General features: G+C 46.1%; 2 protein-coding genes across 19 annotated transcripts in view; both read right to left on the bottom strand.

Annotated features, from left to right (window-relative positions):
• Window positions 1-417: 417 nt before the first annotated feature.
• RNF183 (ring finger protein 183) lies at window positions 418-9,624 on the bottom strand. 13 transcript variants are annotated; one of them, XM_063787594.1, is made up of 6 exons: window positions 9,548-9,624; window positions 6,355-6,754; window positions 5,494-5,612; window positions 4,977-5,193; window positions 2,267-3,082; window positions 418-1,546 (listed from the first exon to the last, which is right to left on the bottom strand). In XM_063787594.1, the coding sequence occupies exon 6, from the start codon at window positions 1,507-1,509 to the stop codon at window positions 931-933; it is 579 nt and encodes a 192-aa protein (XP_063643664.1). In that variant the 5' UTR covers window positions 1,510-1,546; window positions 2,267-3,082; window positions 4,977-5,193; window positions 5,494-5,612; window positions 6,355-6,754; window positions 9,548-9,624; the 3' UTR covers window positions 418-930. The 13 variants fall into 13 exon arrangements, with proteins under 13 accessions (XP_063643664.1, XP_054514947.1, XP_054514948.1 ...); XM_054658972.1 differs by having other exon boundaries at window positions 2,879-3,079; window positions 4,977-5,056; XM_054658973.1 differs by lacking the exon at window positions 5,494-5,612.
• Window positions 9,625-16,437: 6,813 nt separating this feature from the next.
• Window positions 16,438-22,606, bottom strand: part of WDR31 (WD repeat domain 31) — a 28,935-nt gene continuing 22,766 nt past the window's right edge. For 4 of the 6 annotated variants that reach the window (XM_009457116.5, XM_009457115.5, XM_063787591.1 and 1 more), the window contains 2 exons: window positions 21,706-21,868; window positions 19,934-20,141 (listed from right to left, as the gene is read on the bottom strand). In XM_009457116.5, coding sequence (XP_009455391.1) covers window positions 19,981-20,141; window positions 21,706-21,868 — 324 coding nt within the window. In that variant the 3' untranslated portion in view covers window positions 19,934-19,980. Of the gene's footprint in view, window positions 20,142-21,705; window positions 21,869-22,606 lie in introns of all 6 variants that reach the window. The other 2 variants (XM_063787590.1, XM_009457114.5) reach the window with 1 other exon arrangement.

The following is a 22,606-nucleotide window of genomic DNA, read 5'->3' as shown; positions in this document are numbered from 1 at the left end:
GGAAGAGGGGAGAGGGGAGAGGGAGCTCTATCTACCACACAGTCTTGGGTGCAAAGTCGTTTCCATCTTCTTGAAGCTGGAATTATGGAGCTTGGGGGAGGGAAATCAGAACTCTACCCCATGTCCATTCTAATCAGGGCCTCTGTATCTGCCGGGAGGAAGAAAGACCTATTCCTCCAAATCCCAGACTTCCCCTAGTCCACTGATCTAACATCGTTCACCTTTAGATTTCACCTAACACTCCATGAACCACATGCTGGCAAGAGGTGGTCTCATAAAAGCAGCAGCTGAATGAGCACACCCCTTCCTGCTAGTGAGGGCCATCTGCCACCCCTGGATAATCCTACTCTTCTCTTCCTCAGTTCTGGCACTCAGCACCAGCCCAGTAAATTGTCGTGGAATGAATAAGTGAATGAATTAATGAATACAGAACACTTTTACTGCAACCAGTGGCAAGACATTCAAAGAGAAACAAACACACATTTACCCACAGAATTGAAGCTCACTTCCCAATTTTTTTTTTTTTTTTAGCAACCCATAGTAAAAGAGCAACTCAAAAAAATATGCACTGATTTTGAAGCAGCTCCAGTGAGAAATGCAACTTGCTATTTGGGCTAGTCAGGTTCCTGGATACCACTGTGCAGCCCTTTGGCACAACTTGCTGTGGAGCTCTGTGGTCAGAACCGCTTCTCTGCCCTTCCGTGACGCCACACTCACACCCGGAAGTCGCTCCACATCTCCCAGTCCTTCAAGCTTTTCGTTTTTTTGTTTTTTTTTTAAATTGTTCCCAGAAGCAAACACATGGCCTGAACAATCCCTGGATTGTAAAATAAACAACACTACAAAGGAAGACAATACCAAATGAGGCTCCGTAGTCACCATACCCAGCAGCAACCGAAAAAGGTTTGGTTTCTTGTCTGGGAACAGCACTCACCCCACACCCCAAAGGAACTGCTTGGTCCAAAAGATGGAGAATATGAGCAACAGAGTGACACTGAGGATGACGGCCATCAGGTAGGCAAAGATGCGGAACTGAGGGTTGCGGAAACACTCCCTCAAAGAGTGGTGGCTGGGGATGAGGATGGGTGTAGACACGGTGGCAGAGGCCGTGTCTGGGGGCGGCCCAGTCTGGCCCCCAGGCTGGGGGCCAAGGTCCAGCGTGTAGACTCGAGGCTGGCGCAGGAAGTAGCGGCTCTTGGGCTGGTCCTTGAGGCACAGCTGACGGCCTTCCAGGATGACATGGTGGGGCTCCAGGCGGAGCAGGGTGAGCATGGCAGTGTCCGTGGGCAAGTCAGTGACAGGCTGCCCTGAGGCCAGCACTGTGGGCTGGCGACAGAGTGGGCACAGCAGGCAGCGCCGGGCTGGAGTCACCAGGCTGAGGTGGGCCAGACATTCCACGCAGAAGGAGTGGCAGCAATCCAGCATTTTGGGGGTATGGAACGTGTTGTTGAAGGGGTTCCAGCAGACGGGGCACTCAGCCTCAAGCTCCCGGCCCTGCTGCTCAGCCATCCTCAGCCACACACGGGGAGGCCTCGCAGGAGACGTCCTGGCAGAAGGGGGAAAGGAGCAAAGGAACAGCCATGAAGTCCCATCCTTGTGCTTGGCCTGGGGCAAAGTGTTCTGTGGGTGTTGAAAGGTGTAATCACCACGTTTTACTTAGGTTCAAAAGCGTTTTGTTCTTGATCACCAGTTCCTAACCCATCGAGTTGAGTCAAATGCTCCTACAGCCTTCCCTCTGTCAAGGTGAAGGCCTGGGCCACCCCTACCAAGAGCCCCCAAGAGAACCGGCATTGGAGCAGATGTCGCCCTGGGCTTTGGAGCTGGACGCAAATGCTCCTTATGGTCAGTGTCTGTGCCCTTGGCTGCCCTGAATCCAGGGAGCTGGGGGTAAGCTGCAGTCTGCGGGTTTTGCTACAGGACAAATGTTTCCTTCCCTGCTACCTCAAATCCCTGACTAGCGCAGAGATGGGTTTTGTGAATTCCCTGGTCTGTCCCTCCTATGGGGACAAATGCCAGCCCTCTTTCCCTCCTCCCCTTGAGCTAGAGGGCCAACCCTCCACATCCTACTCACCCAGTCCTTGGCCTGGCAAGGGGGCCCCTGGAAAGGCCTTTCTCCTTACCTGGAAGCCTTGCAGAAGCTTCCCTGCCCCAGTCCCCAGATCAGCCCTTCCAGAGCCTCTTCCCCTTCCAGAGCCTCTTCCCCATCCTCTGCCTACCCTGGCTCCTCCTCCCTCCCTTTGTCCTGGGAAACCTTCAGGGCACGCACCTGGGCTTCTGTGGGCTCCAGGGTGGTCAGGCAGACTACTCTGGAGGGCCTGAGGCTCCAGTTGCTCCCTCCCCTGAATCAGCAAAGCTTTGGGAGACTGCCTTCTTGCCACCAACCCAGGGGCCTGTCTCCATGGCAGCATGCACGCAGCACCTGGGGCTGCCAGGTGGCCCAGTCTGCAGCCTCTTGAGCACAGCTGCTTGGAGCCAAGGCCAGAGAGCTTCCTGGGGGGTGGGGTGGGGAGGAAGATGGGGGACCTGAGTTCCCCCCAGGGCATGGCAACTAATTGAACCTGGAAGCCAAGCACCTGTGAGATTGTGGGCAGTCCCTTCAACACCTGGAGTCCCTGGTCTGGAAAGGTAGGGTGGCAATTTCGTCTTTGTAGATGCGAAGAGGTTAACTGAGTCTTCTGGGCTTCCTCTCTCTGGGGCCCTCATTTCTCTTCGAAAGTGGCTGGAACCTCCTCCTTGCACAAAGGGGCTGCCTGCTCAGCACTTTGGTTGCTGTGAAAGTCACCTACTTCGAAGCTTAAGAGCTCTGACTATCAGATTCAGTCCAGTCACCCGCTGATCTTTTAATGTGCCTAAGTAACTGCAATCAGCGTGTACAAACCTCGCTGCCTTCTGCTTTGTTCTTAGCCCACAGCCGGTCAGCCTTCTGAGATCTTAGAGCTGGCCATCCCACCAACCTTAGGGAGTTAAAGCGGGGAGTTGGAGGGAGGCGCACTCCAGCCCAGCTTCTCCGTTTCAACCAGAAATACTTGGCTTTTCTCTGTTTCTCATATGGGTCATTTGAATAATTTGAAGAGTTGATCTGCTGGGGAAAAGAAAAAGTTTAAAAACCAATTCTCCATTTGAACTACTCACTTTGCAGATGAGAGACAAGAAGTGACTCACCCAAAGTCACCCAGCTAGTTAATGGTGACATGGGACCCATGTCTTCAGACTCATGGTTTTCATAAAGACAGAAGGCTGCATCCATGCTGTCCCCCTACTCAGTGCGTGTTACTAGCTAGATAATAAGTGTTTGCATGTGATCAGGAATCCTTCACGGCCAGAAGACTCATGGTAGAAATCCAGGAACTGTGGAAGAGGGAATCTGGGGGAAGGGAGTCTCCCTAGAGCCCCTGATATGACATCATCTACCCCGACTGAGCCGATGTCTGAAGCAAAACCTGCTTATACTCTCTGACCTGTGGCTTCCTGGTTTTCTTCTAGACCTCTGGCACTGCTCCAAACCGGGAAGGAGGAAATGAAGATATGCAGAGGGAGATGGAGCCCTAAGCGAAACTAGGGTAGTTTAGCAGGGCTCTGCACCAGTGCTTTATTCTGCAGTCCATTCATCCACTCGGTCATTATTGAGTGCTTACTCTAGCCCAGGTGCTGTGCAAGGTATTATGGTGAACAAAATGGACATTGTCTTTGACCTCATGACATTTAGAGTGTAGTGAGGCAAAGAGACATTTAATGAATAATGGGCAATAACTAAATACACAATTTTAATGGTTGTTAATAAAGGGCAAAAAGGAAAATGGGCTTCAGGTGCTTGGTGGCTGCTCCCAATGAGACCACCAGAGAAGGTTTCTGCAAAGAGATGACAGAAGAGCTGAGACCAAAGTATATAAGAATCCAGCCACGCACAGTGGAGGAAGAGCGTTGCAGGCCCAGGGAACAGCATGTGTGGCCCCGAGGTGAGAAAAGCTCTTCCAATTTGAGAAAGTGAAAGGAGCCCAGGGTGATCAAGGTGTGGTGACTGGAGTAGGCAAGGTGGGGGGGATAGGACTCGGGACCTGTGAGCTCAGGAGCTCATCTGGATTTTATTCCAGGGGTGAGCGGTAGGGTAAGGTACCTGATCCTATTTCCATTTTTAAAACACCATTCTAGCTGCAGAGCACAGGACAGGCTGAGAGGGATAAGATCGGGAAGGGAACACCTGTTCGGGCTGCAGCAGTGTGGCTCAGGCGTGTGATGGTGGTGCAGGTTAGGCAGTGGCGGAGAAGATAAAAGGGAATGGGATAAGTGATATCTTTGGGGACAGAATCAAAGCCACTTCCCAAGAAGCAGTGGAGTTCTAGGGATCCAGTTGTAGTTTCTGTCAAGGTTCATGATGCCAGATCCATGGCTATTTAGGGCTGTGATTCCAGTTGAATTGCTTGACCTCTCTGTGCCTCTATTTCTCCTTGTGCAAAGGAAGCCAAAACTAGTAAAGCTTTTAGTTAGAGCCCAGCACCCAGTAAAGACCACAAAGCAATGCATGACCTAAAAATGGGACTATGTTCTCAGAAACACATCGTTGTATGAACAGCACAGAGAGTATTTACACTAACCTAGATGGTAGAGCCTGCTACATGCCTAGGCTATGCGGTCTAGCCTGTTGTTCCTAGGCTACAAACCCATACAGCTTATGGGTTCTGAATACTGTAGGCAATTGTAACACAATGATAATTAAGTGTGTATTTCAACATAAACTTAGAAAAGGCAAGGTAAATATATGGTATTATAATCTTACGTGGCCACCATCACATATGTAATCCACTGTTGACCAAAACATTGTTATGGATATATGAGGCAGTTGAAATTATTAATGCAAATGGATTTGAGAGAAAGGAAGGGTCAAGGTTGATTTCAAAGCCGTGACAAAGTCCTCTGCATCAAGCTTTGAGAAGCCCCTGAATCCCAGAGTGTGTTAGAAGCAGACCTTTAATACTTACCAGAGGCCTTAAGCTGTATGTAACCTTGACTCATCATTTCCCCCACTGGGAATCGATTCCACGGAAACCATCAAGGACTTCTGCAAAGATGTGAGTAAAGAGATGCCCATCCAGGCGCTGGTTTAACGGTGACGTATGGAGAACTACGTCATCATCCAGTAATAGAACATTGATTAAGTAGATTCTGCTCCATCCATAGGAAGAGATATTATGCAGCCTTTAATATGATGTGGTAAAACTATTAATATGGATATATGCCTAGGATATAATGTCATTAAGCAAAAAAGAACCAGCAACAAAACCATATTACCATATAATCCAATTTTCAAAAGTGTGTGCGCAATGGAAAAAATGTCTGGAGAGATAAACAACCAGATATTAGCAGTGGTTATCTCTGGGGGCAAGATTATAAGTTTTTTTTTTTTTTAATTCTCTTACCTGAAAATTCTAACTTTACTCCAGTAAGCTTGTATTACTACACGTCAAGATCTCCTGTTTCCCCCCAGATCAGACCTACCTTCTCTGAAGTTCCATGGCCAGAACTGTAAAAGGCTGTCCAAGAGGAGGAAGCATCATTATTGACTGGATCTTTATCTGTGCTGCTCTCCCAGGGATCCACTGCTGTTTCAGGATCAGCTGGGGAGAGACTCTGGCCATGTATCACCTCCACCCCAAGCCAGGACATCTCAGCTACAGTAAATCCTAAACACCGCCCCAAAGTCATCTCCTTGGTCTATGAACAAGTCATCGCCAAATATCAATTGTCTCCAGCATCACTCCATTGTTTTCAACCAAGAACTGGCATTTCCATAGCACTTCACAGTTTACAAAGGGCCCTGGCCCTTGCTAAGATCTAAGTGTGGTGATCCATCTAGATAGGTTACTTGCCTTTTGGGATTTTTTGTTGTTGTTTGCAGAAAGCCATTTGATACTCTAAAACCACCCTGTGAGAGAGGCTGAATGGGGAGTAGAAAGGTGCCGGCTTTGGAACCAGATTTGGAACCATTTGTCTTAGACAAATGGCTTAACCTCTCTGAACTTCATTTTCCTCTGTAAAAAAGGCTAATCATCCCACTCCTACAAGGTTGCTCTGGGGAAGGAATAGTCTATAAGGTGCCCAGTAGAATACAGAAGGCGCTCAATACAGAGTTAGCATGATTATTTTTAGACCCATTTTCTAGATGGGGAAGCCAAGGCTCAGAAGGGTGAGGCGACTTGCCGAAGTCTTCCCAGCTAAAGAGTGGCTGAGTTTGAAAGATGAACCCAGTAGCCTGCCCTCCCAGGCCAGAGTTCACCTGTCGCGCGCTGCACGGCTGCTGCCTCTCTGGACTCTGGGGCCCTGTGACCCGTCCCTCCGCGACCCTGTCTGTCTCCTTACCTGCTCCCTCGGAGCCGCCTCCTCCGCCTCCGTTCAGTGCAGCCCTGCACGCATGTGCTTTGTTTTCTGACTTCCCAGGCCCGATTTCCAGGTAGCGTGGGTGGGTCTTATTTGCATAGGTCTTAGCAGCGTTTGGCCAGCTCTCGCTGTTTCAGGTTTTCTTCTTCCTTCTGGTGACTTTGGACCTCCTGTACACCCTGGAAGCTTTGGTTGCTTTGTCTTTCTCCTGTGAGTCACTCTGGCTTTTTCTCTGAGGGGGTCAAGTGCGCTCATCCTTGCAGGCCTCTGTTCTGGGTCCGGTTGATCTCCTGCCATCCCCTCGGATTCCACTGTCCTCTGTGCGCTGACCTGCCTTGTCTCCTGGCTTCTGCCGAGATGGACCCTTCCCTATGCTGAGCCCCTGCAACCAAAATACAAATAGCTCTTGCAAAATACTGACAAAAGCGGCCACTAATACAGCAGAAAAATAGTCGGGAGACGGTTGAGCTTCTGCCTGAAGAGCCAGGGTTCTCAAGCAAGGCACACTTCTAGGTCAGAGTTCAGCCCTCACTGAGAATCCAAACTCCGTTTAACTACCGATGGAGACTTGAGCAAATTAGTTAACTTCTGCCAGCCTCAGTTTCCTCACCTGAAAATGGCCATAATAACCTACCTACTTGATCTGTAGATTAAACGAGGTAATACGTGTCGAGATCGCGTAATAACACAGGGCCTGGCAGACAGTAACTCGCTAAATGTTAATCAGAACTATTAATGTTATATGACCGGTCTGTTCACGTGGCCCATCTTTTGTTCTCGCTCAAATTCTTTTTGTACCTATGGTCCTCTTTTCTTTCTCTCTTTTTTTTTTTTTTAAGACGTAGTCTTGCTCTGTCGCCCAGGCTAGAGTGCAGTGGGGCGATACTGGCTCACTGTAACCCCCACCTCCCTGGTTCCAGCAATTCTCCTGCCTCGGCCTCCCGAGTAACTGGGACTACAGGTGCGCGCTACCATGCCCGGCTAATTTTTACATTCTTGGTAGAGACAGGATTTCGCCTTGTTGGCCAGGCTGGTCTCAAACTCCTGACCTTAGGTGATCCACCCGCCTCGACCTCCCAAAGTGCTGAGATTACAGGCATGAGCCACCGCGCCTGGCCCCTTATTTCTTTACTGACATTTTCAGCCGTACTTGAGAAATAAACAAGTAAATAAATGTATCTGCTTGGTGATGTAATCAAATGCCCTAGTCCCCGCATTTTGTGTTTTTTTACATTAATTTTTATGTATTGATTTATTTTGAGACAGAGTCTCACTCTATCATCCAGGCAGGGGTGCGGTGGCACGATCACAGCTCACTGCAGCCTCAACCTCCTGGGGTCAAGCAGTCTTCCCACCTCCGCCTCCTGAGTACCTAGGACTACAGGTGCATGCCACCGTGGCTGGCTAATTTTTGTATTTCTTGTAGAGATGGGGTTTCTCCATGTTGCCTAGGCTGGTCTCAAACTCCTGGGCTCCAGCAATCCACCTGCCAAAAGTGCTAAGATTACACTTGAGCCACCGCGCCCACATTTGATTTTTAAATAGGTAATATATTTACATAGTTGAGCATGTGAATGGTTTGATTTCACAGTGAAAACTGTCTCTTCGCAGCCACCTAGTTTCCCTGGAAATCAAAGTATTATACTATCAGTTTGTTGTGTATCTTTCCAAAGATGTTTTATACATACACAAACAGCATGTCCATGGCAAAACATCTATGTATTCCTTTACCTCCTTTTTACACAAATGTGCATATTATGTACACTGTTCTGCATTTTTCTTTTTTCATTTGATGATATATTTGAGATATCATTCTGTATTAGTACATAAAGACCTTCTTCGGTTTTCAGCCCAGCGCGGTGACTCACACCTGTAATCCCAGCACTTTGGGAGGCCAAGGCGGGTGGATCACTTGAGGTCAGGAGTTTAAGACCAGCCTGGCCAACATGGTGAAACCCTGTCTCTACTAAAAATACAAAAATTAGTTGGCGTCGTGGTGCACACCTGTAGTCCCAGCTACTCAGGAGGCTGAGGCAGGAGAATCGCTTGAACCTGGGAGGCGGAGGTTGCAGTGAGCTGAGATCGTACCACTGCACTCCAGCCTGGGCGACAGAGCAAAAAAAAAAAGACCTTCTTCGGTTTTTTAATGGTTGTATCAGATTTCATTGAATGGCTGTACCATAAGTCACTTCACCAATCCCCTATTGATCTAACCCCCTCATTATAAATATATAAATATTGAATGAAAGAATAATGCAAAAATGCTGATTTTAAATTAGCCTAGAATTGTGTGAAAATAAAACTGTAGACTTTGGGAAGTTTTAGATCTCTAAAGAAAATGTCTAAGTAATTCTCCTCTTTCTGAGCTGGAGACGAGGTATATGATCACTGATGGCCTCAAAGTTCCTCTCAGCTTTGGAATTCCCTGCTTTTCGGTGTCACTACTGGTTAACTGAGGTTACTGGGGATTCGAGACACTGATTTAGTCCAAAGAATCTGGTTTGTATTTGAGAGTCTGGAAGTCATGCTTTCTGGCTTGGCAACATAAGAAAACATAAAGAAGTTCATCTACTTTGACCTGATCATGTAATTCCCCAGAAGTATCAAAAAGATATATTTTGGTTGAGTGAGGATATTCATTGCAGTTTTATTTTAATCACAAATGATTGAAAACACTCCAAAACCCCATCAATTAGGTGAAAAACTACATAATCATTTAAAATGATATAGAAAGATTTTCATTGACTTGTAAAAATGGTCATAGTATACTGTAAATGGAGGGGGAAAGCAGCTTAAAAATGGTGCATGTTGGCCGGATGCGGTGGCTTACGCCTGTAATCCCAGCACTTTGGGAGGCCAAGGCAGGCGGATCACAAGGTCAGGAGTTTGAGACCAGCCTGGCCAATATATTGAAACCCCGTCTCTACTAAAAAATACAAAAAAAAATTAGCTGGGCATGGTGGCAGGTGCCTGTAATCCCAGCTACTTGGGAGGCTAAGGAGGCAGGAGAATCGCTTGAACCTGGGAGGCGGAGGTTGCAGTGAGCCGAGATTGCACCACTGCATTCCAGCCCGGGCAACAGAGAGAGACTCCGTCTCAAAAAAAACACAAACAAACAAACCAAAACCAAAACAAAACAAAACAAAAAAACGGTGCATGTTGGCTGGGCACATACCTATAATCCCAGCACTTTGGGAGGCCAAGGTTGGAGGATTGCTTGAGCCCAGGAGTTCAAGACTAGCGACCCCATTGCTACAAAAAATAAAAAAATAAAAAATTAGCTGGGCATGGTGGCATATGCCTGTTGTCTCAGATACTCAGAAGGCTGAAGTGGGAGGATCACTTGAGCCCAGAAAGTCAAGGCTGCAGTGAGCCCAGATTGCACCACTGCACTCTAGCCTGGGCAACAGAGCAAAGACCCTGTGAAAGATAGAAAAGAAAAAAAGAAAGAAAAGAAGAAAAGAGAGGGAGAAGGAAGGAAGGAAAGAAGAAGGAAGGGAGGGAGGGAGGAAGAAAGGAAGGGAGGGAAGGAGGAAGGAAGGAAGGGAGGGAGGGAGGGGAAGGAAAAGAAAAGGAAAGAAAGAATGTAGCATAAGCCAGATTTTGTAAAGCATAATTTATGTATAAAGACTGCAAGACCATGAGGCAAAATGTCACAATTTTATCTCTGGGTGATGGCCGCTCATGTTTTCGCTTTCTTCTTGCTTACATTTTCCAAGTTCTCAAATATGTATTACTTTTGTAGTAAGAAAGTTCACTTAGAAAGTAAGTTAAGTCTGAGTTTTCTGCAACCAGGATATCCAGAACTTAAAAAGATAAGCCGGTAGGGCAGGTAAGAAATCAGTCATGACATTGTAAGCATTGAAATAAAAATAAAATAAGTCATAGCCGGGCGTGGCCTGTAATCCCAGCGCTTTGGGAGGCCAAGGCAGGCAGATCACTTGAGGTCAGGAGTTCCAGACCAGCCTGGCCAACATGGTGAAACCCCATCTCTACTAAAAATACAGAAATTAGTCAGGCATGGTGGTGGGTGCCTATAATCCCAGCTACTCTGTAGGCTGAGGCAGGAGAATCACTTGAACCTAGGAGGCGGAGGTTGCAGTGGGCCGAGATCGCGCCATTGCACTCCAGCCTGGGCGACAAGAGCGAAACTCTGTCTCAGAAAAATAAAATAAAATTTAAAAAGTCATAGCTTTTTTCCAGGTCACTAATTGTCTAGTGAGTCAATGCATTATCATAATGTCTGTGGGTGGTCAGGCTAAGGAGTGCTTTGCCAACAGTGAAAATGTTTTCCAGGGAGATACCCGGGAGAGATAGTGAGGCATCTCAGGAACTTGAGAGGTAAACTAATTTATAAAGTTCATGCTTGTGGGGGCAAGATCAGCCATCTGGAAAAGCACATCACCTAAGCAGTACCTTAGACCCGGGTGAGTGAAGAGTCGTGAGACTTGGTGGAGCCCAGCCAATGTCTGGAGCAGAGGCGTGGGGTGGTTTTAACTCATCTGGGAAGGAAGAGGTGGCAGAGGGCAGAAGGATGGAGACAAGGTGATGAGTACAGCAGGTTTAGAATCCGGCATGGTCAGTGTTTAGCAGGCCCCAGTCAAGGGCAGAGGGCAACTCTCCCTAGGGGGCCACCATGTCATCATCACTCAGAGCCTTGCCTGAGGCTTGTCTAGCATTTAGGACAGTTCCGGCAGCATAGGCATCACTTAGAGATTGTTAGAAATGCAAAATCTGGCCGGGCATGGTGGCTAACGCCTGTAATCCTGGCTCTTTGGGAAGCCAAGGCAGGCAGATCCCTTGGGGTCAGGAGTTCGAGACCAGCCTGGGCAACATGGTGAAACCCCATCTGTACTAAAAATACAAAAATCAGCTGGGTGTGGTAATGGACACCTGTAATCCCAGCTACTCGGGAGGCTGAAGCAGGAGAATAGCTTGAACCTGGGAGGTGGAGATTGCAGTGAGCCAAAATTGTGCCATTGCACTCCAGCCTGGGCAACAGAGCGAGACTACGTCTCAAAAAAAAAAAAAGAAAGAAAGAAAGAAAGAAAGAAAGAAAGAAAGAAAACAGAAATGCAAAATCTCAGACCCACTCCAGACCTACGGAGGCAGAATTTGCATTTTTACGAGATCCCTGGGAGATTCAGAGACACATTACAAGTGAAGAGTACTGATTTAGGAGACATACCTCCAGTATGTACTCCTTGATGCCTTCTGATTATATTCAGCTTCAGATTCATAAAGGCTCCCAAGGACCTGACACCTTAGGCAGGGCAACGTGAATCCCAGCCTGGGGATGGGCACCCCCGGCCTCTGCTGTGTGCAGCATCTGAATTTGCTTTCCAAGTCACAATCCCTTATTCAAAACATTTGGTTCCAAGTGTGTTTCAGAATTCAGAATTTTTCATATTTTAGGAAGGTAAGATGATGCATTTGCCAACTCTCCCAATTCTCCCAGTGGGATCTGGGGCAGTACCCTATATTCAAACATTAATATCTTGCAGCTTATTATGAATATTGACACCGAAAAGAATAAACATCACAAGATCAGGTAAGTTTTGGCACCAAATTTAATGGAAAACCTTAGTTTTCAGGCTGGGTGCGGTGGCTCACACCTGTAATCCCAGCACTTTGGGAGGCTGAGGCGGGTGGATAACAGGGTCGGGAGTGCGAAACCAGCCTGGCCAATATGATGAAACCCTGTCTCTACTAAAAATACAAAAATTAGCCAGGCGTGGTGGCACGTGCCTGTAATCCCAGCTACTCAGGGGTCTAAGGCAGGAGAATTGCTTGAATCTGGGAGGTGGAGGTTGCCGTGAGCCGAGATCGTGCTACTGCACTCCAGCCTGGGCAACAGGGCGAGGCTCTGTTGCAAAAAAAAAAAAAAAAAAGACAGCAAATAAACTCACCTAAAACTTTAGACACAGAGATAATTGCCCACACATTTGGATTATAGCTTTTGTCTCTCTTTACATTTTAAATATATATTTTATATATTTTAAAATAATATATATAATTACTTTATATAATTTCATATAAAATGTCACACTGTATGTAGTTTTCTAGCCTCTGTTTTTCACTTTTCATCTTTTTATATAATCAAAGAGTCTTCTACAGCCTTTTCTTCAAAATCAAGGTAGTTTTATTGTATTTTGGTTGTAAAAGTGATAATAGGAAAAAACAAACATATATTTGCTTATATGTGCATAAAGTCTCTAAAAGAATACACTAGTTGCTGGTCACACTGTTTACCTCTGGAGGGAGCCAGATGGAAGGCAGACAGGGACGAGAGAAGGAATTTTTATTGTATAATCTTTTAGACTCTTGATTATTACTTTGTGAATGTATTCTCTATTGCAAAAATAAAATTAAAAAAAACTGGTACATCCTCACTGCAAAAGAAATCATGCAATATAGAAAGGAACAAAGAAGAAAATAAATTCATCTTTAAACTCAATACCCAGATATAACACTGTTAGTATTTTTGCCACATTTCTTCCAAGTCTTTATCTATGAATGTACAGACATGTGTATGGAGATATTTTTACCAAAATAGGATGATGCTGTACGATGGTTTTTGTTACCTGTGTTTTTCATGTAGGGTGAATCACAGACAGCTTCCATGCAGCCTCATTTTAAACATCTGCATTGTTATTGCATGAAGTTAGCCAGTTACCAAAAAATTAATCCAGGTGAACTGAGTCCAGCATCTGAATACGCAGTGCCAGGTAACACCAACCCCCTGATCCAAAGCTGGGATTTTCTTTTCTTTTCTTTTTGTTTTTTTTTTGTTTGTTTGTTTTTTGAGACAGAGTCTTGCTCTGTGGCCCAGGCTGGAGTGCAGTGGTGCGATCTCAGCTCACTGCAACCTCTGCCTCCCAGGTTCAAGCAATTCTCCTGCCTCAGCCTCCTGAGTAGCTGGGATTACAAGCATGCACCACCATGCCTGGCTAATTTTTGTATTTTTAGTAGAGACAGGGCCTCACCATGTTGGCCAGGCTGGTCTCGAATTCCTGACCTCCAGTGATCCTCCCACCTTGGCCTCCCAAAGTGCTGGGATTACAGGCGTGAGCCACCGTGCCCGGCCCAAAGCTGGGATTTTCAATTTGCTGTCTGTAGGATCTTGAATAGGCAGGATGTTATGTTCCAGAACCTGGAGAGATAACATATGGAAACGGGCTGGATGTTCCTTCTGTCCATGGTGTTTAAACCCATGTCGCTTATTCCATAGGTACAAACACCTCTACCTGCCCCCTTCCCCTCAGCCTTTATGCCCACTACCACGAGGATGATGCCAGAGAGGGCCTTGGTGGCCAGAGCCAGTCTGCATGTCAAAGACCCGAGCTCCCATTTGGGCTCCACCACACACTGAGTGATCCTGGGAAAGTCACTTTTTCTTCTCTGTAGAACAGAGGTAATAATCTCCATGATGCCTTTCTCAGAGTGTTGTTTTGTTAGAAGAATCAGATAAGGTTATGACTGTGAAAGTAGTATGTAAAATACAGGGCACTCTACACATAGAAGGTTTTATTGTTAAAGTCTGGCCTCTTCCCCGGAGCTGCCAGGGAGAAGGTAGATGCCAAAACCAGCTGGCCCAGCTTCCTTCTGTGATTGGCTCATGGAGCAAACATTCCCCTTGTGCACTTTTCAACATCTACACACTCATCTTTAAAATGGAGGGTTGTAAAGGTCAAGGGCACAAAGCGTTGACAAGGGCGTGGAACAACTGAAACTCTACTAATGCTTCTGCACAGCTGCTGGGAAGTAAATTGGTACAACCTCTTTGGAAAATTGACAGTATATACTAAAACTGATCATGAGAATTCCCCTATGTACGGCCCAGCAAGTCCTCTGCTATTTATGTAATAAACACAGGTATTGTGGATGTTCACCAGAAGACATGTTATTAAGATGTTCATAGCAGAACTATTTGTAAGAGTCCCAAACTAGAAACTACCCCCAAATGTCCATCAGTAATTAAATGGATAAATTACAATATTTTCATACAATGGAATAGGATACAGCAATGAGAGTGAATGGTATTCAACTACATGCAGCAATATGGAACAATCTTACAAACGTGTTGAGCAACAGAAGCCTGACCAAAATAAGAGTACATACTTGTTTCGCTGCATAACAAGTATAGATCCCAAAACTTAATGTCTTAAAACAACAGATAGATTACTTCTCATGAGAAGATGGGATAGCTGTGCAATTTCTCTTCTGATTTCACCTTAGTTGAGTCATAAGGCTGCACTCAGATGCAGATTTGGCTGGGTGGGAAGGTCTGAGGTACCCTCACGTGACCTCATTCTGGTGATGCTCAGTTCTTTCCCAGGTGGCCTAGACCACCTTCCTTACATGGCAGTCTGGGGGCAGCATTTCAAGAGAGTGAAAGTAGAAGCTGCAAAGTTTTAAAACTAAGGGTTGTAACTATCAAGAGTTGTAAGGGCCCAGCCTCAGGAGCTTCATCGTGTCCATTTCTCTGCATTCTATTGGTCACCCCATAAGTCAAAAGGCCAGCCCAGATTCAAGGGTGTGAAAATAGACCCTACCTCTCCCTGAGTAGAAGTCACATTGCAAAGGGTCATGCATACAGGAATGGAAGAAATCTGTGGTCCATCTACCACAATACCCTGTGATTCCATTTATAGAAAGTAGAAAAGCAGGTAAAATCCACTGAAGCTGTTATAAATTCTTTGACGAATGGGCCTGGAGAGGAGTATGAGAGACCATCTGGGTTCCTGATGTGTTCTGCTTCTTCATCTAGGTACTGATGACTAGAATGTCCAGTTTATGAAATTCAGCAAGCTATTAACTTAAGACATCTGAAACTTTTTACGTGATTACTATACTTGAATTGAAAGTCTAAAAGTTATATAGTGGTTTTAAAAGAATGCAGTTCATTTCCCTTTCCAGTTACAGTTCCATCCATCAGGCTGGTGGAGCTGCTCATCTCCTCAATGTTCCTCAGGACCCCCGCTTCCTTCTTTCTTGCCATGCTATCATCTTGTCCTCATCGAGAGTTGAAGCTGTTGCTGGCAGTCTGCATTCCAGCTAGTGGAGAGGATGCAGAGGGGTAGCCCTGGACAAGCACATTCCTTGCAAGCTAATAAGGTGGAAGTTACACACATTACTTCCACTCACAATCCACTGGCAAGCACTGATTCTCATGGCCTGCCTAGCTGGGAATGTAGTCTTAGCTGGGCAGCCTGTGCCAAGGATATGTGCCAATTTCAGGGAAACAACTAGCAGTCTACTGCATTTTTTTTTTTTAATGGAGTCTTGCTCTGTCGCCCAGGCTGGAGTGCAGTGGTGCGATCATGGCTCACTGCAGCCTCTGTCTCCTAGGTTCAAGGGATTCTCCTGCCTCAGCTTCCCCAGTAGCTGGGATCACAGGCATGTACCACCACATCTGGCTAATTTTTGTACTTTTAGCAGAGATAGGATTTCACCATGTTGGTCTGGCTGGTCTCAAACTCCTGGCCTCAAGTGATCTGCCCGCTTCGGCCTCCCAAAATGCTGGAATTACAGGCATGAGCCACCGCACCTGCCACAGTCTACTACATTACTAATAATAAAGCTGCTCTTTAATAATTATGTTTTCAGAAGGCCATTTGGAAATAGTTTTTATCTCACTGTTGGATTATAAAAACACCAAGTGACCCGAGTTCTACACTTTTCTGTGCCAAAATGAAGAACATTAATAATAAGTATCCATTTCCCCTCAAGTATATATACTTAAATCATAAATATGTAAGTAAATGTATACATTTATTTAAATTTTAAATATGCAATTGGCCAGGTTCCAAGGGCTTATCCACCTTCCTGGAAAAAAAGTCAATTGTCTTTGGAAAATTCCTTGATATGATTTTAGAGGGCAGCCTCTAAAATGAAGTGTTCAATGAATGTTCAAGGAATGAATGAATTTTAGCAACCTGTATCTTAGCTGCTGAGAGTATCTGATTAGGGCATATCAGACTAAAAAAAGTCCTCTACAAACACTAGAATTTACTAATCTATTTTCTACTTAAAATGCATAGATAATTTGACATCAAGCACATGTACAGTTTATGGAAACAATTTTATTGGTAACACAACCCTACTAACTCATCAGAGCCCCACTATTTTCTCCCGTGTACTTTCCTTCTCCTGGCAGCCTGTCCCCCTTCCCTGGGACCCCCTCCCAACTCATTCCCGTGAACTTTCTGACTTGCTGCCTCTCTCCCTTCTGGGAAAAAGTGTCAGCTGCTGCACTAATAATCCAGCACATGCTACGACTGTCCCTGAGACAGCTGTCTACTGCCCCTAGGCACTTGGGCAGGGGATCTCCTTGGAGCCAGAAAGTTAATAACTGGTCTTGAAGATACAAACAATGTCATGGTCTATGACTTTGTGACACGATGCAAAGGAAAGCGTTTGGACTTTGAGTCAGGCAGACCCAGATTCATACCTCAGCTCTTCTTAATATGTGTGTGACTTTGGGCAAAGTACTGCATGTTTCTACCCCTCAGCTTCCTCATCTGTGAAATGGAAATCACAATACAGAGAATATTGGGAATAACAAATGAGAATAAATGTATTTAGCCCTCTGTAGATGCTCAGTGACCGAGCTTCCTCTCCCCCTATCTCTTTGTCTTTCCAGAGTTGAAAGACCCATAACAAGGAATCAAAGGAGAGTGAAACGATGACTGAAGGGTTAGAGGATAAGATCTAAGAATGGATGAAGGAGGCCGGGCGCAGTGGCTCACGCCTGTAATCCCAGCACTTAGGCGGGCGGATCACGAGGTCAGGAGATTGAGACCATCCTGGCTAACACGGTGAAATCCCGTCTCTACTAAAAACACAAAAAAATTAGCCGGGCGTGATGGCGGGCGCCTGTAGTCCCAGCTATTCGGGAGGCTGAGGCAGGAGAATGGCGTCAACCCGGGAGGCGGAGCTTGCAGTGAGCCGAGATTGCACCACTGCACTCCAGCCTGGGCGACAGAGCGAGATTCCATCTCAAAAAAAAAAAAAAAAAAAAAAAAAAAAAAAAAAGGATCAAGGAATGGTAAACGTTTATTTTTATTTTATTTTATTTTATTTTATTTTATTTTGAGATAGAGTCTCTCTCTGTTGCCTAGGCTGGAGTGCAATGGCACAATCTCAGCTCACTGCAACCTCTGCCTCCCCGGTTGAAGCGATTCTCCTGCCTCAGCCTCCTGAGTAGCTGGGACTACAGGCGGGCACCACCACACCCAGCTAATTTTTGTATTTTTAGTAGAGACGGGGTTTCACCATATTGGCCAGGATGGTCTCGATCTCTTGACCTTGTGATCTGCCCGCCTAGGCCTCACAAAGTGCTGGGATTACAGGCATGAGCCAACGCGTCCGGCAGAATGGTAAATGTTTAATATGGAAAAGGGAACATTTAGTCTGGACAGAGAGGACAATAAATAATTATGGCTACCATTTGTCACCACCTTTCCTGGCATTTACTTATTTATTTATTTATTGAGATGGAGTTTCGCTCTTGTTGCCCAGGCTGGAGTGCAATGGCACAATCTCGGCTCACCGCAACCTCCGCCTCCTGGGTTCAAGCGATTCTCCCGCCTCAGGCTCCCAGGTAGCTGGGATTACAGGCATGCACCACCACGCCTGGCTAATTTTTGTATTTTTAGTAGAGACGGGGTTTCTCCATGTTGGTCAGGCTGGTCTCGAACTCCTGACCTCAGGTGATCCTCCTGCCTCGGCCTCCCAAAGTGCTGGGATTACAGGTTTGAGCCACTGCGCCTGGCCTTTCCTGGCATTTAAAATAGCTATGTCCAGTCTTCAGAACAGCCCTGTGGCGAGGTATGATCATGAAACCCATGTTATAAAGTGAAGAGGAAACAGATTTTATAACTTGCCCAAGATCATCCAGCTAAATGGAGAAGTGGAGATTCAAAGTCGGGTCTGACTGTTTGTACTAGCTTAAGAACAGACTCTCAGCTGGATGTGGTGGCTCATACCTGTAATCTCAACACTTAAGGAGGCCGAGGCAGATGGATCACTTGAGCCCAGGAGTTTCAGACCACACAAACACACAAAAAATTAGCCAGGTGTGGTGGTGCATGCCTGCAGTCCCAGCTACTCAGGAGGCTAAGGAGGGAGGATTGATTGAGCCCTGGTGATTGAGGCTGCAGTTAGGCATGATCACACCAAGAGAGGGAAGAAGGAAGGTGGCTGTCAGCCACTGGTATCAGAGACAAGCAGAGGCCAGAGAAGACAAATGCAAAATCTTTCTTTGGCTGGGACTTGTCAGAAAGGGAATCTCCAGTGTTGGTGATGGCGTCACCAACAGCCTCATGTGCCTTATGTGTGGGCATCTCTGAAGGCAGAAAGAACTCCATTTTCCCTGGAGGAAAATGGACATGTGAGCATGAGGCTGAGGTCTGACTCCTGGGGGCCACACAGGCAGGCCTGAGCACCTTGCCCCTCCTCACTGAAGGGGGCTTAATGTCTAGGGCACAGTTGACTCCATCCCTCTCTTTTTTCCTGTATGTGGTTTTTTTTTTTTTTTTTCAAGACAAGGTCTCATTCTGTCACACAGACTGGAGTGCAGTGGCACAATCTCAGCTCACTGCAAACTCTGCCTCCCAGGTTCAAGTGATTCTCCCATCTCAGCCTCCCGAGTAGCTGGGACTACAGGCACGCACGTACAGGCTGGTCTTGAACTCCTGACCTAAAGTGATCTGCCTGCCTCGTTTTTCCTGTATGTTCTAATGTTATTTCAGGGATCCCCTTTGCCTCACTCTGGCCATTCCAAAACATATATATGTTTCATTTATATAAATCCAAATGAAAATATTAAAATTGCAAGTGAGATATTTTTGGCCTTAATCTTTGAATTTCAATGTTTTCTTATCTGTAGAGCTGGTGTGCTAACTCCTGTAATTCTGGGCAATGCCCATGTGGTTCTTGGCTGCTTCAAGCCATCTCAGGTCTGATTTTCACACAAGCTCAGCAGCATTGGGCTAGAAGGGTACCGCCCTCCCACTCTGCTGCCACTTTGAATAGAAGTCCAAGCTTTCGCTTTCTTGCCCTGACTTTGATTCTTCACATTGCTGAGGAGCAGTGATTGAAGCTTAATCTCATTGTCTACAGTCTGTCTCCTCTATGGAGCTGCACTATTCTTTCCCATCTCAATTATTTCTGATGTAACCAAAACACTCTCTCTCCCCACTGCCTTTTTTCTTTTGTAAAGACTTGCAAAGGGTCAGTTCCAGAGGCTCGAGCCCTGTGTTCTGACTTTCACAGACAGAGGCCTGCCACTCTTACATTTACAGGTCATCATTCTGAGCAATACACTTTTTTTGAAGAGTAGTCCTAAAAGCTCACTAAAAAGTTGCATTTGTATTTAACTTAAATAGAGAACCTTATGTGTAGTCCATGTTTCTGGACTCTATACCTGATTTTGAATCACTGGACTTAAATTATTGGACTTACAACACTGATACATCTTGTAAATGAACCTAAGCAAAGAATACCAGCCCTACATCCCACTCCCCTCAAGATAACTGAGAAAGACACAAAGCCATGCTGAGGAGGAGCCATGGTTTGATATTGTCCAGTGAGTGTCTCTTGGCCTCAGAATGCTGCCACTTCTTGCAGTTCCAGCCCTTGGCTGTGGTCCATTCTGAGTAAGTGAATTCCTCTGTTAAAACTTGCACACAATAAGGAGATGGCGTCACCAACAGCCAGAGAAGTCAAGGGTCCTGATCCATCCAGAGACAAGGTGAAAAGGCAGGCTGGGGGGAAAGGGGGACCAGCAGATTAGGCCAAGAGTGTAGCATCATGAAATGTGATGTCTTCATGAGAAATGCAGGGAAATAAAGCATTTGCTGTACATATCTAACCCGTATGAGAGAGACCCCACTTCTTCAGAGGAAAGCATACCAGGGAGGTCAGAACTTGGGCCAACTCCATGACTTCAATGGTAGAGAATGGCACATGGGCCAAACAGGATGCATACCATCACCAAGAAGTGTCGGGGTCTCACCGGCTAAAGACATGTTACAAAGGTGCCCTCAGTCACCTGCCCAGAGAATAAAGCAGGGCCCAGGCAGGGAAAAACACACAAGGATACTGATCTTTAGCTGCTGGCTTCCTGGGGTCTTGATGCCTTGGAGATGGAGGATAATGGGAGAGCCCGAAAGGCAGTCTTTGGGGGTTTCAGTTGACCCATCTCCCTCCATCTGCACCTTAGAGGCCACTCTTCTAAAAACTACAGGCGCATACCTGGTGGGCAGGGAATCTGTGCCACTTGGTCAGGTCAACATTTCCAGATCTCGTTCTCCCTGGTCAGATTTATGATCATTAAGTCTAAAACATCTGCTCTTTTTCCTCAAGCAACAGTTACACCTGAGTGGCTGGAGAAGCCACTCCAGGTAACAGTACAGCAGGCTGTCCTTACTATGGAAGTTTGGCTTGTGGCCACAGCTGTTTGCAGAATGCCCACAAGACAAGGTCCTGCCTCTATTCTCTGAGGGAACTACCCTGTCTCCCTGGAGAGGAGCTGAGTTCTAGAAGACTGTTGTAGGACAGATTTGGTTTAAAGTTCTTTAAGGCAATGCTGTTTCTGTCTGTGGCAGAACCCTGTGTCCAGGACAGAATAGATGGAGGCAGTGGGGTGCTGGTAAACCAGCTTTCTGGAAGAAAAAACACCACCACCACCGATTCATAGCACTTGTTAATTTTCATCATGTAAATACCTCCATCATGATGAGATTTCAGGCTACCAAAGGTTTAAAAACCAGTTCACAAAAAATCCTGAATATTTAACAATTGGCCAGCAGGGGCTGGCTCCATCCAGCAGATCCAGGACTCTGGGGAGCTGGGTTGCATAAGACATCTTTTTTCTCTGATGCTTTGAAATGTTATGAGCTTACTGTGTTCTTAAACTTCAGCTACAGAATCAAAACAGGGCAGAGACTTTCTGAAAGTATCCTTACTCCCCCTTACCCTCACCAAGAGCTGGGGCTTTCATTTTAGTCCTTGAAAGAAGACTTCAAAAGTCACAATTCTTGTTCTCTTTTCCAGATATTTTGAGTGTCACAAGTTAGAATCTGATGAAGAACTTCAGGTAGAAAGAATGTAAGAGCCAAATCTACGTGAGTTCTCAGGAATGAGTCTATAAAACATGGTACCAGGGGATACAGGGGATAGCATCTTGACATCACCTCTTAAGCATGGGACTAGACAGTGGCAGAAGATGGGTGGCTTTGTAATGCTGAGCAATGGGAAGAAGGAGTTTTAAAGAAGGTTTTAGGACTTCATGTATCTTTTGAGGAGGACTAACAGAAGGCTGCTTACCTCCAGTATCTTGGTTCCAAATCTTCACCTTGCAATCATGTGATGAGGTAGCAATTAAAGGCATCAAGGCCAATGCTCTTGGTAGAAAGACGCAGGATGCGACAGTCTGGAAATGCCCCTTATACTCACATATTCTGTTTCGAGTCTGTCTTAGGTCCCACAACTGCAAAGTAATGACATGGACCAGCTCATAGTCACTTGTCTAGCTTCATCCATGAATATCCATCTCCCCCTACCCCCATGATGCACCTATTCCCTCCACTTACCTGCTCACGTAGCTACCCCTTATCTTCATCCATCCACAGACCCAACAACCCATCCATCCACAGACCCAATGACCCATCCATCCAGTGATTATTTTAAGCCTCAACTATGTCTCAAACAACCCTGGTTAAGAATGTGTCATATGAGTTTTTGCCTTTTTAGTGGTTAGGGAAGTAAAAGCTCCCAGTCCTACAGCATGATGGTGTTCCATCATGGGGAACCCATGGGGAGCCCCAAACAACAGTATGGGGTTGTTTGCTTTCATGGCAACTCAAGAGCTGCCTTATTTCAACCTCTTGGCATCTGTGGGCCCTGTGGGGACCCCGTAGTTAGAAGTACCCCATAGATATAAGTACATCTAGGTGCAGACATTCTGATTTAATGCCTAGATGCTGAACCTTGATGTGTGAAGACTAGTGTCTACAAGAGGGAAGTGCCAGTCAGTGCTGCCAGTCCCACTCTCATTGATACAGATCAGATCACAGCTGGAGAATAATGTTCAGGGAGGAGAGCAAATTGAATTATGTCCAAAAAGATAATGAAGTTATGGGACAGCATGTTATCCAGGGAATAGCTGTAGGAGCTGGAAATGTTTCACTTAGAAAAGAGATGCTACATTCAAAGGCTGCAACACCCC

Source organism: Pan troglodytes, chromosome 11 (assembly GCF_028858775.2).
Source record: "Pan troglodytes isolate AG18354 chromosome 11, NHGRI_mPanTro3-v2.0_pri, whole genome shotgun sequence".
NCBI classification, from domain to species: Eukaryota; Metazoa; Chordata; class Mammalia; order Primates; family Hominidae; genus Pan; species Pan troglodytes.
The sequence above is the reverse complement of the archived record's forward strand: the minus strand, read 5'-3'. Positions and strand labels throughout refer to the sequence as shown.